The following is a 13,146-nucleotide window of genomic DNA, read 5'->3' as shown; positions in this document are numbered from 1 at the left end:
TTAGATGAGATTTTAAACAAGCTTTAAGCACACTTAATCTTTATTTTGTAACATAACTAATATGCTTAATTATTCAGTCTTGTAAAGTGGTAAAAATATGGCAAACTTGGTGTTAAAATACCTGATAAAATCTTGTAGTGAAAGAGCTTGAAGATGTCTAGGAATACAACACCAGTACAAACCTTCATGACTCACCTCCACTTACGTCAGGAAAAACCAGCATTGGATTTCAAGATGGATTTTATTACAACAGATTCATAAAACATTACAAAGGATGCATACAGGTACCCCTTTGACCAGGATATATTAAAACAAACCTGAAATAAGGATAAAGCTAGAGACATGGATGAGTCATGGATTTTTTAACACTACTCAGTTGGAATCATCTTTGTCACTGAGACCCTCACCAACCAAGGTTGGGGACGCAAGTCCAACAGCACCTATGCGTGCTGTGAGGGCCTCAATCGAGAAGAAATAAACAAAATAAAATGAATCAAATGTTTACAGGATAAACTTGCCTTGGATAGGGGTTGGTACGTTCATGTAACTCCAGCAGCTTCAAAAGAAATATGAATCATTTTAACACACTTCACTTCTATAAACCTGAGTGAAACCTATGGGAAAAAAAATATATCCTCACATGTAATCAAATAACAAGATAGCTGTCAGGAACTTGTGTGGTGTTGTGCTGTTTTCCAATAAAGATGTTACATTTAATGTCCATGTGTTCTAATGAATTATTTGTCTTCACCACCACTGGTTTTACTGCTCTTTGCTGGCAGCTAGGTTTGAAAAAGCACAAGGATGAGAGAAAGGTGTTAACCTCAAACCTAATGTGGTGGCTGCTTTGCTGCTTCAGTAGCGTCCAGCTGGAGACATGACAGGTGGCCTCATACCCATGGGAGGGCCTCCCTGGTAGGGGGGCACCATTGGAGGACCCTGCCCGTATGGAGGCATCCCTCCAGGCATGTAGCTTGGCATGCCCTGAGGAGGGGCACCATACTGACCTACAGAAAGCACAGGGTGGACAGAATGCATCAGTGTTACTTGCTCTTACGGATTCAATCATTTGTCACTTAAACTGCAGTTTATATTAATTATTCTGATGCATGACCTAATTTACTACATCACACAGATCTAAAAATCTGCTTCTTACCATGCATGGGATGCCTCATGCCAGGCTGCTGCGGTGGCAGGCCTTGCTGTGGGGGCATCAAGCCACCCACAGCTGCCACTGGGGGAGCAGCCGCATGGGCCTGGCCCGGCCTGGGTATAAGACGCTGGTAACGGGGTAACTGGGACTTCATTTCCTCCTGTTGGCAGGGAGAACACACGAAACAAACATTCAGACTAAAGAAACACTGATATGGCCCTTACAGCACAGAGATAAATGCTCAGAAAAATGCTGAGAAACTGGGTACCAATGCTGGCGTGCCCTGATTTCAGACAGAGGATACTCAAGTTCAGATTCATCCTTCAACATGACCACAAAGGAGAAACTACCAAGTCAGAGTAAGAATATGCAAACTAAAACTCATTGACTTTTGGCAGATATGCTTCCATGAATATTTAGCGTCATGCTTAATGATTAATGATTAATATTTTGAACAGATCTGGTGGTGAAAATACTGCAATAACCTATTAGTTTCTATTTGTAATTGTACTATTATATGTATCAGTCATTACTTACTGTGAAAAGGGCAAAATAGAAAGCTCAAGCGACTTACCAGTGAGATATCCTCATCAGGGTGGATCAACTTACTAGTTGCACTCGTGGTGGTGAGGGTGGCAGGCTTACTGGTCACTGTGGCTGGGGGTTTGGCCACAGTGCTGCTAGAAGGGTTAGAAGAAGAAGTGGAAGAGGAAGAGGAGACAGAGGGCTGGGTGTACGCAGGGAATGTTGCTTTGGGCGGGTCGGAGGCGGCGACTGTGCTGTGGGAGTTTGAGACTGCAGCTCCTGAAGCGCTCTGCTGGGCCTGTACAAAGACATGATACAGGTAACTGATGGGTGAACAAAGATCACAAGTAACCCCAAACTGGTGCTTTCATATCTTTCAGAGAGTCAAAGGATTTGAGACATTTGACTTAATCATTATGTAAGATGTTATTTTGAAAAGTATAAAAGCACCAAGATTCAATTTAAGAATGTTTTAATGCTTTTTGATATGCTTTTATTTATGGTTTGGTCACTCTGGGATTCCACTTCAAATTTGATTCATGGTGAGCGACAACACTATTGCACTTAAGACCATTTAATCTCAACTGGAAGGCAAATTTTGTATAAATGAATTTCAATCCTTTTTAATCAGAAGAGTAAATTAATTATTAAATGAAAGAAATCCTGACATACAAGTATAACCAATCAACTGTCAATTCAAACATTTAGGTTTCACACTGGGGGGGAGGGGATGACAGCAAGTTATGTACTGCTGCACGGTACAATGTTGTTTCAAAGCATGAAGGGTAGTTATTGCAGAATTCATGCTTCAGAGGTTAGGAGGGGCAGATGATGCAAACTAAAACTAAAATCCCCTGTTAAACAAAGCTCATGCACAGTAATAAAGCTCACAGACAAACAGTGTGCCAGTTCTTGTCAGGGATAATTATCAATGTGGCCAACGTGCTTGTTTTGATGCCCAAGCAGGCTAACAACGCAAATCCTGTTAGTAGGGGTGTGACGAGATCTCACGAGACGAATATGCGGCGATATTTCTCGTTTAAGTGAATTTTGTCTTGCGAAGCTATAATTAAGGGCCGCACCAAAAAAAAAAAAGAAAAGACGATCGGTTTTCTATCGCTCATTTGCACGTCATGTCTTCTTTTTATAATGTCACGTGTGGATCATTAACCTGGTTACAACTTCTACCTGCTGAGAAGATCTCAGTCAGAAGTAGGAGATGAGGAGAGGAGTTGACCAAAGGTCTCTATACTGAGCCTGAGGAGGGAGGAGCAGGAAATGTAGCGCACCTATGGAAGCCTAATGATGCCAAAAGTAAAATGAGTCACACCAACAAATTATAAAACACAATTTATAATTTGTTCTACTAGTGTATTTATCTGATACAGGATCTGTACAATTTACTGTTATTTCTGCGTTTTTTTATTAGCAATATATTATAGTTTTTGATAATTGGATACTTTATTTTATTATTATATATTTATATATTAGAATTGTTTCTACTCTTTAATTTACTTTTTGGTATTTGTGATTGTATCTAACTTTTGTATTTATGGTTGTTATTTCCATAAATACCAAAATGATCCATCTATAAAATATCTACATGGGGAAACCTTTTACAGTGCTGCATACTGCATGATAATTATATATTTAGAAAGTAGAACTAAAGTGATTCATTACAAGATGATTAGTTAAAACATTTCAATTCAATTTCCATTTTGTGAATTTCAAATAAAAGAACAGTCATGTATTTCCTCATTGAAGTTTTCTTAAAAATATAATTAAAATCTCGTCTCGTCTCGTGAGCGGAGTGTATCGTCACACCCCTACCTGTTAGTGTACAACTTCATAATCTACAGGCAGAATGATTAAATAAGCAACATGCAGCTGTCACAGTCCAAGTCAAAGTCCTGTCTGTGAGCATACTTGTGGAGTGTTAGGAAAGGGAGGCTTTGAGGAGGCAGACTGAAGGTCTGCAGGTGGAGAGGAAACGGCTGCTGTGCTGCTGTGAACACCAGAGCCCATCTGCAGCATGATGGAAAGGAGATCACAGCATTGGCATCTCACATGTCCACATAGTCTATCCAAGTTCAAATATGAGAACAAAATTTACTATGTGATAGTGACATTGATTGTAAAAAATGAAATGGGAGCAGAAAAAGACAGAAAAATAGGAACAGGTGACAACAGAAAACATGAAATGAGAGTCATCAGCAATATTGAGAACTAAAATATTGACAACATACCTGAATGCTGTGTGTGTGTGTGTGTGTGTGTGTGTGTGTGTGTGTGTGTGTGTGTGTGTGTACACTGTGGGGGGAATACATGGTACCCACCTGTGCTGCGCTGGGGAACAGAGGTTTGGTGATGGTGGGCTGGGCTGCTGGTACTGCTGGTCGGCTGGGTATCACTCCTGCTGCGGGGGCTGGAGCCATGTGGGGCATTCCTGGCCTTGGAGCCATGTGAGGTGGCATTCCTGAGTAATCAACCAAACAGTCAATTTACTAAATTAGTTGGTTTCCACCACATGAACTTCCCCAGGAAATAACTTTAAGGATTCAGAAACTAAAGTTGCATTTTGAACAAAGGAACAAGCGACTACATTTAGAACAACAATAGGTGGTGTAAAAATGTTCTTTTCCAGAGGTAGTACTTTCCAAAGGTTCTGAATCTTCAGAGCAGCCGCTGACTGATCACTGATCAGTCTAACATAGACACTGTGACAGACACACACTCTGATTTTGACATGAGGATGACAGTGGACATTTGTCATAGTTTGTTGGTTTTAAAAATGTTAAACATTAAAAGGTTAGCAATTTGTTGTTAACTTTACAACTTACTCTAAAAAAGAAAGTGCGAACGAGCTGCAGTAAAGCTCAATTTTCATCTACTTCAAACATCAGTCAGTACAGTAACTGAATCAAAAAGAAATTTCACTATGTTGGGTCCTTGTGAGTAAAAACTGTTTTAAACTGCTGTCGTTTTAAAATATGTCATGGGTCTAATTTGCCTAAACTTCATTGATCTTCAGATGTGGTAGAACTGCAAGCCAAAACATAAAATGGATTTTAAGCCCCTAGTTTCTGGAACTTTTAGGTCAACAAGAACTGTAAAGAGAGAAACAAGCAAAAATTTTAAAGAGCTATATTGGGAAATATCTACACGACATAGCAGTATGTTCAACTACAACTGCTGTGCCCAACAGCATCCAAGTTATAGTCTGTGTGCAACGATACAAGTGAATAATCCTAAATAAACTGGCTTTTGGAAATAAATGACAACTTAAACCACCAACAATGACTGGGTCAATTTATATATGTGGAGAGGATTTGAAATCCCTCATCAAAATACGCAACTCACCTGGAGGTATACCGGGCATCCCTGGCATCATCGGAGGCATCATCCCTCCCATTGGCATCATGCTACAAGAGGCATCCAGACCAAAGAAGTTGTTGTATGAGCACATGATCAATAGTCTATACAAAACTGTGAACTCAAATCAGTGCAAAGCAGAGTTAATGAGTGAGCTCCTACCCTGGTGGCATTCCATGCATACCAGGAGGCATGCCGTGCATCATGGGAGGAACACCTGGCATCATAGGAGGCATTCCTGTAACAACGAATCAGATGACATGCACTGTTTATTAACAACTCAACACTGCATCACAGCACACAGGTAGCTACACACCTTGATCTCACACACACACACACACACACACACACACACCAAAAGAAGGCAGTTATTCTCCACCCTCCACGATTTTTCCAAGCTGGATATAGACAGTTTTACACATTCCATTTTCCTTAATTTGTATTAGACTACAGTTCTGAACTTGCAGGCGCTGTGGATGCTTCAGTGTTAAACAATCCTTATTCAAGTAAAAAAAAAAAAGTTACATAAGTGAAAAACACACAAATGAGAGCTGAAACCATCAACCCCTAAACACATTATTAAATCCAGAGATAGGATCAGGACAACACATATAATGAACAAAATAGTAGGATTTAGGGGATTTAAACTAGTCTTGGTCACAAATATAAATTCCACCTCCATGAAAGACAAACGTAACGAGTGTGCCCAAAATCTCAACCACCTAATTAGTCATACTTAAATCTTGAGCACAAAAGAGGTCCTTGCCTTGATATCCACCAGGAGGCATCCCAGGTGCACCAGCCACAGGAGGCATGCCAGGCTGAGCCATTGGAGCCACGTAACCTGGCTGCGGCTGGATACCAGCAACCTGCTGAGCTGACGGTCCGGCTTCATCGTCGTCGTCATCCTCATCAGAGTCATCCTGATTGTTTGACTTTTTCTTTTGACTCTCTGAAAACAGAAAGGTATTGCTCATACTTAAAGATAAAAATGATGCATCAGTAGTGCTGGGCGGTATACCGGTTCACACCGAATACTGGTGTAAATATATTTTCGTTATATTAATTTTTAATGTACCGCCATACCAGTGTATTTAATTACACAACGTTCGGAACGCTGTGCTGTGCGACACTGTTTCAGACGGGACACTTTTCAGTGTTGTGCTTCCTGCCGCTCAACAAACAGCAGAAGATGTGTGCCTGCCAAGCGGGTTAAGATGATGATAGTTCACGCAGCACATCCTGGTTTTTAATAATTAGTCAGTAAACTCAGCATTGTCTGACGCAGGCTGGAAACTCTGCACTTTTATTTACAGTTAAAAACATTTTGCGTGTGATTCAGCTTCTGTCAAACTAACGGAGCTGCGGTGGCTTCCGTTCTAAGCTTTCAAAGTGTTAATTGTAAACATAGAAATTAAAGCAAACCTGAGGTATACTTAAGATCTGTAACACTGAAAATTAGGCCTGCACGATATCAGCAAAATGTGCGATGTGCGATCACACTGTTCAATATTGCGATGACGATATGACTTGCGATAAATAAGAAAATATTTAAAGTTTGCATACAGTTCCTGTCTCTTTCAGATTTTCAGCTTTAAAAGATTCCCTGCTTTTAGGTACTCTAAAACACTGAATAGCTGATTGTAATTACCGCAAATTCCGGACTACAGAGCGCACCTGATTAAAAGCCGCATGCTCTAATTTTAGAAAGAAAATCAATTTTGTACTTGTACAAGCCGCGCCGGATTTTAAGCCTCAGGTGTCCCACGTTGTAATATGAGATATTAGCTATGGTTGGTCTGGCGATGCCTGACAGCCATCACGCATTTATTGTGTATTATTTTATCATTATTAAGGCAAAAGAACTCAATTTATGTCCATGGACATTGTAATGAATAGGATATATGCTTAATATTAGTTTGCATACAGCGTGCTGCATGGACTTCAATACATCTGCTGCACCGCTGCTACCACAATTATCAAATGCTAAGTTTCTACAGTCTGTGACTGTGACCCTCATAAAAGTAATATTTTACAAATCTGCATTATATAAACTAACGAAATTCGTTAAAGTAAGTAATTTGGCGACTTCTAAGTCATTAAACTAAGTCTTACTTTTACTGGAGTAATCTACCTCGTTGGCACCTGTCATTGTACGTCTTGCTTTGAATTAAAACTTACCTACTGAGCGAACTCTCCCGTTCTCTCCTATGAACGAGTCGGACGACAACGTGTATCAACCATGAAGCAAAGTGAAAAAATAATAAAGTACGTAACAGCCGCATCATATGATTTTCTTCGAGTATTTTCCATGTTGATGAGAGTCAGTACAAATGACTGATTTACAATAATAAAGCGCGCTTGATTTATCACACAATTTCATTGGACCTCTGTGAACTACTCATCAATTTTATTGGTCTACTGTTACAAGGCAAAATGTTTTGGACGCCACGAAAAAAAAAAAAAGTGTGCGTGGCCAATTTATCGCATTACAGACCAGCTTTTGCGATGGGTTCATCGCGAACGTTCACATCGCAATGACGATGAAAATTCGATTAATCGTGCAGGCCTACTGAAAATCAAAACAAAACCTTTGTTATTGTGCTATTCTTATTATCATTAACAAACAAAGTTGGGGCTGTGAGAGCCGTGGGAGATGAGTCTAAAATACGGGAGAAACCCGGGAAAAACGGGAATGTTGGCACCCATGTTATTACTACTAGTGTGGAATTCTACAATATTCACTTATGACAGTAAAATAGTCCATCCTAAGTCAATCTACTGCAGTAGATTAGTAGTTCCTCTCTCAACCAGTAGAAGATGTTGTGAACACCTGATTATGCATGAAAAAAAAAGTACATATACTGTGAAACCGTTTTTGAAAAATACCGTGATATATTTGGGTTTTGTTTTTGATTGTAGGCTATGTGTGATGTAGGGGTGCAAATAGTCCCTGTCCATGGTTCTAATCATGATTGTGCATCCTCTTTCTTCTGTGCTCGGTTTTTGATTGTATGTCTTATGTGATGTAGGGATGTAGGGCCCAGCACAAGACTTGCACCGGGGCCCAGCGCAACTACGCTACGCTACTGCCTATCAGTATACCAGTGGGGCTGCTGGTGTTTTAAACAGGTGAAGCTCACTTTACATCTTCATCATAAAACTTGTCATACCGAATGTCATATGTTGTATGCTTCATCTATGCCATAGAACCACAGCAACACATACCTGAAAAAGCTTTTCAAAAGCCACTAGCCTGCCCAATGAATGAATGAACAAACTAACGAAACTTGAACAGGTTACAAAATCGAAAAATCTATGATTGTGTTTTTTATTTACAGTGCGATAAGTACAAATGAGAAGGTGAACGTATATGTGAAAATCCCCTGGGAAAAAAACACTTTGGCATATGACTACTCTCAACATCTCTGCCACTACACTGACTGTTTAGTTGGCTGGATTACGTATGTTGTCCAACATGAGCCTATTTTAAAAAAAAATGTTTTTTCAAAGTTACATTAGGCAGTATTTTCTATATTTGTTTGATGTCTTACTTCAAGTTTAACTATATCTATCTATCTATCTATCTATCTTTTTGTTTCATTTGTTTTTATATATAATTATTAAATCCCCAGTGCTTTCTGATTAAGTGTGTATCAAATCGTAAAATAACATTCGATTCAGTCTAGGGTCTACAAAGATTAAATCATTGAGATTTTTCTCAAACTGGCAAAACAAGTCAATGCAGTTGTACAAACCTTGTGATTTCTGTTCTAATGTTCGTCTTCTTTCCTGCATGTCTTTCTCTGGGATCCCCTCCATGCCATAGATCTCCAGCTCGATGTCTGTTCTTCCAGGAATTGCATTTGGTACGCTGTCAATTGTCTCTTTGTGTACCTGAAACACATACAAAGTGAGCCACTGCACACTGGAAAAACAACAAATTCCCATATGAGGAAACTCAGTTTCAAGAAAGAGGAGACACTCACCTGCATACAATGGATAGCCAAACCCGGTCCAGTGTACAACTTTTTGTGGCATATGTGACACTTAAAATGCTTCGCCTTCTGATGCTGAATGAGGATCTTTTCATCATCAAAGTCTCGATTACAGTACCTTGGGGAATGAGTTATGGATTGTATTCCAATACGAGAAACATGTGCAGCAAAACACTGTAAACAACACAACGCAACACCCAAATTCAACAAAGCAGAGGTACACGTACCACCCTGCCCAAATAATCCGCCTGCTTTGACGTAACGTTAATCCCTATTTACAATCAATGGTGAGCAGCACACACTATGAAATTACACAACAAAACGTAGGCGAAACTGCAGGCTACTCAACCTCTATACTCGAGGCGTGAATAAAAACCTGGACCACCAATGTATGGCTAACTAGTTAGCGAGTTTCCTAGTAGCATTACCGTGAATTCAGCGTTTTCTACCACCGTGTAAATTAAATATACTCCAGACCAAATGTTTTCCACTTACTACGTACAGGCTGGTTAAAATAAACCATTAAATGTATTTTCAAGCCTCCAATGACCACAGAGCTAGGCTAACATTTTGTTCCAAGCTATTGAATCCTCGGAGAAGGCTAGCTTAGGCCTTCCTTTTGTCAAGCTAACTTCAAACCGCTTCGCCTCCTATGTTGGTATTTCTTCATCCATTCAAAAGGATACCAGCACCATGGCTTCATTTGCTTCTTCTTTTTTCTTCCCATCGTTCAAGGAATACTGAAAAAGAGGTCGTACAACGCAAAAATAGCAGTCTTATTATCTGTTTAACAACAGCATGCTGTTGGTCCCGTGACAACGCCGAAAATGGCGCTTAGCTCGAAGGAAGTTGTAGTGACGATGTCGCGTAGCCAGTAAATAGACGCAGCCGGTGTCAGATTATAGACACGCCCCGGGGTTTGAGCGCTCATTACAAACCTCAGTCAATTAAGTGGGCGCTATGTCTTCAAGATGTTTGTGACTAAAGTAGTTTAATTATTAACTGTTTGTTCTGCTTCTATGTATTGGTAGGTCTGTTCCCATATTTTCATTAAAGGTTGAATATGTAGAATATTTAGTAATTCCCAGGAACATGTGCCTCAAGAATGTCTGCATATTGCACATTTATACATCGCAGATCTATTTTACATAGATATTGTTTACTGTATATAGTCTTTTATTTATTTTTATTACTTTCACCCTTATGCTGCTACTTTATTTCCACTATAACACACTTGTGTCAACTTGAATTTCTCCAATAAATATAGCCTACATCTTATCTTATTTTATCTTATCTTATCATTTTATAAAGACTGGTGTCGATTGTGAACTCATAGACAAATGAACAACAGATACAGAGCAATAGTTGGTTCTCCTTTTCACTTTTACAACTCCCAGACTCTTTATGCAACTAATTAATTTTAGATACCGCCAAACTCCCTCATGTCTGCGAAACAAAAATGATCTTTAAGCTCTTGAAAGGATTGAAAAATGTTTGCTCTGTACAAATCACAAACTGTTCTAATATCCACCGATGATTCCAACAGAATATTTTTTCTTATTAATATGAATGGAGTTGTAGGCTATAGTCAAGTTGTCTCATGGCACACAGGTCTGGTCTCCTTATACAAGAAACATTCATAACAGATATCATTACATTTATTTATCTATTTATTTATTTATATTATATATATATATTATATTTTATTTATTTTAACAGATCAGACTTATCTTACACGTGTTTAGGTCTGTTTTTGTAAATGAAAAGAAAATCTATCTGACTTTAATTAATGTTAAGCCAGTCAGCAGAATGAAGTAAATGCTGTTGAGTATGTCATTAAAAACTACACATCAGCACCAAAGTAGCCTACTGCTGTACAAGCCTCATATAATAGGCTAGGTACATTTAAAGTTGACATTTTCTCATGATTCCTCATCTGCAACAAAGAGTAAGAAGTTTGTCCACTTTAGGGATATGATTTATTTTCACTGCTCGTGAGGTCAGTCTGTTATGTTTATGGATGGTGAATTGAAAATTCAGATCATGCTATCAATTCATCAATTTTTTGATTTTTTTCAACATTTTTGAGTCAAACTTCAGACAGTTTTTTAAGCCTACTATTTTATTGTTATTTATTCATTTATTGTATCTATTTTATTTACCTAATCACGCGAGACAATCTCACATACACACTTGTTATTTCGTCATCGTCCACTTGATGGCGACAACGCAGCAGGAACAGAAAACACGAGCGTCTATTCTGGCATCGTGTGTGTTTGGCATCCAGTCTGAGTTAGGAGATGTTGATTTGGTACAGAAGAACACATTTATTAAAGTTGTGTGTTTTTTAATAAGTAACTATTTTTATTTTTATTTTAAATGTTTGCTTTCTGTTAGATTTACTTTCAGTTACAGTTTCTAGAGTAGGTTTGCTAGTTTCAGTTTAGTTTATATTGTATCATTTTTAGTTTTAGTTCAGGTTTTTATATTATATCACATTATTATAATACGGGGGTATTTGTCAGAGGTAAGTTCAGAGCAGGTTTCTGGCCTGCAATACAAACAAAACACTTTGAGAAGGCAACAGACTCACAGTCATAGACCTCCCAGTCTCAATAAATACGCTCTAATGCTTCCTCATGCTTGTTGAGTTTACAGATTTGATCAAATTGACAATAATTAAAACTAAAAGACATTTTCTGTATATATGTTTTATTTTAAATTAGTTAGTTTTGTAAGAGCACGATATTGTTTCAGTCAGTTTTTTGTCAGTAAACTAAAACCTTTTTTTCACACTTTATTTAGTTATAATTTTTAGTTTAGTTTGAATTAAACATAATAACCTTGGTAGATTGTGTGGCCATCCCTGCCCACTTTTGTTCCAGGCCTTTTCTTCATGGTTTGGCCTTGGCCCCTCAGTGCACACTGAGGGACACCTTCATGCTACAGCATTCAGTTAAGTTTCAGACAACAGTGGCAGTACTTTCAGCTTTGTGGCAGCTTTTTGGGAAAAGTCCTTATGTGTTTCCACAGGACAACGCCCCTACGCATAAACCAAAGTCAATAAAGAAATTGTTTCTTAAGTTTGGTGAGGAACACATTATATCTACACACCTGTGAAACCATCATATTGATCAATGGCACATAACACTGACACTGTTACTGTTTTTTTATACTGTGAACTTTTACTTATTCCCCATCAATATCTTGTACCATTCCATAGCTCCTTTGACTTGAAATAAAGTTTTAATATACTTTATGATATTTCACATTGTAACTGTACATTTTTATACATAGTTATATATCAAAATGATTTATATAATAGTTCATTTTTATATATAGTTATATTACCTATCTTTCGTGGTAGTGGCATGTTTCTTTTTACCTACTATTTTTTGACTGGTATGTACCAAAACACCCTGGCTAATTCCTTTTATGTGTAAACATACTTGGCAATAAACCTGTTTCTAAGGAACTTCACTGGCCTGCACAAAGCCACAAAAAGTTGGCCTTGCAGTGTAATAATTGCTGGTGTCATATTAATACTAGAGATCATTGAATTAGCCACTGCACAGCATTGATGTACACTGACCAATGTCACTATGATGTCAAGAATAGTAAAAGTACAAAATAGGTTATCTAATTGAGTACAATAACACATTCACATACACAGACACATATGTATTGTATAGACAACATTCACACACACTTACAAGATAAAATGAAAACATAAATAACTGCTACACCACTTATGACACTTTAACATCATCATCATTATCATCATTCATTTAAATCTACATAAGCTTAAAAGGCAGTATGTTTTAGTTAGAAACAGTGGTAATAATCATTCAAGACTACATTGTCAACCTTGCTTCATCTATTTGCATGTTGCTAAACAAGTGTGCACTGCATATTAAAACAGAGCCAAATTGTTATAAGTACTGCTCTCTGCAGGCCATATAAATGCAGAGTTACTACAAATGCATTCAGACAGATTTTCAATCCCTACAGTTTCCCTTGTCTTCTCTTTTTCTCCAAGGTGAATGATTACCTGTGAAATTTGAGATTTATGAAGGGGGAACGCTACTGAGGCGACGT

The 13,146-nt window shown here is 38.2% G+C and overlaps 1 protein-coding gene across 2 annotated transcripts; it reads right to left on the bottom strand.

Annotated features, from left to right (window-relative positions):
- Positions 1-222: 222 nt before the first annotated feature.
- znf207b (zinc finger protein 207, b) lies at positions 223-9,878 on the bottom strand. 2 transcript variants are annotated; one of them, XM_053334660.1, is made up of 11 exons: positions 9,735-9,878; positions 9,040-9,166; positions 8,809-8,947; positions 5,817-6,002; positions 5,213-5,288; positions 5,039-5,100; positions 4,015-4,154; positions 3,605-3,703; positions 1,728-1,976; positions 1,157-1,313; positions 223-1,007 (listed from the first exon to the last, which is right to left on the bottom strand). In XM_053334660.1, the coding sequence occupies exons 1-11, from the start codon at positions 9,773-9,775 to the stop codon at positions 856-858; spliced, it is 1,428 nt and encodes a 475-aa protein (XP_053190635.1). In that variant the 5' UTR covers positions 9,776-9,878; the 3' UTR covers positions 223-855. The 2 variants fall into 2 exon arrangements, with proteins under 2 accessions (XP_053190635.1, XP_053190636.1); XM_053334661.1 differs by lacking the exon at positions 3,605-3,703.
- Positions 9,879-13,146: the final 3,268 nt, after the last annotated feature.

This window comes from Scomber japonicus, chromosome 2 (genome assembly GCF_027409825.1).
Source record: "Scomber japonicus isolate fScoJap1 chromosome 2, fScoJap1.pri, whole genome shotgun sequence".
NCBI lineage: Eukaryota > Metazoa > Chordata > Actinopteri > Scombriformes > Scombridae > Scomber > Scomber japonicus.
Note: the sequence above shows the minus strand (reverse complement) of the source record. Positions and strands in the feature narration are given on the sequence as shown.

Excerpts from the sequence above, each read along its gene's own strand:
- znf207b (XM_053334660.1), bottom strand. The coding sequence starts at position 9,775 with ATGGGAAGAAAAAAGAAGAAGCAAATGAAGCCATGGTGCTG. Across the intron at positions 5,289-5,816 it reads GCCTCCTGGTGGATATCAAG|GAATGCCTCCTATGATGCCA; the intron begins GCAAGGACCTCT and ends TCGTTGTTACAG. Across the intron at positions 3,704-4,014 it reads TGTTCCCCAGCGCAGCACAG|ATGGGCTCTGGTGTTCACAG; the intron begins GTGGGTACCATG and ends ATCATGCTGCAG.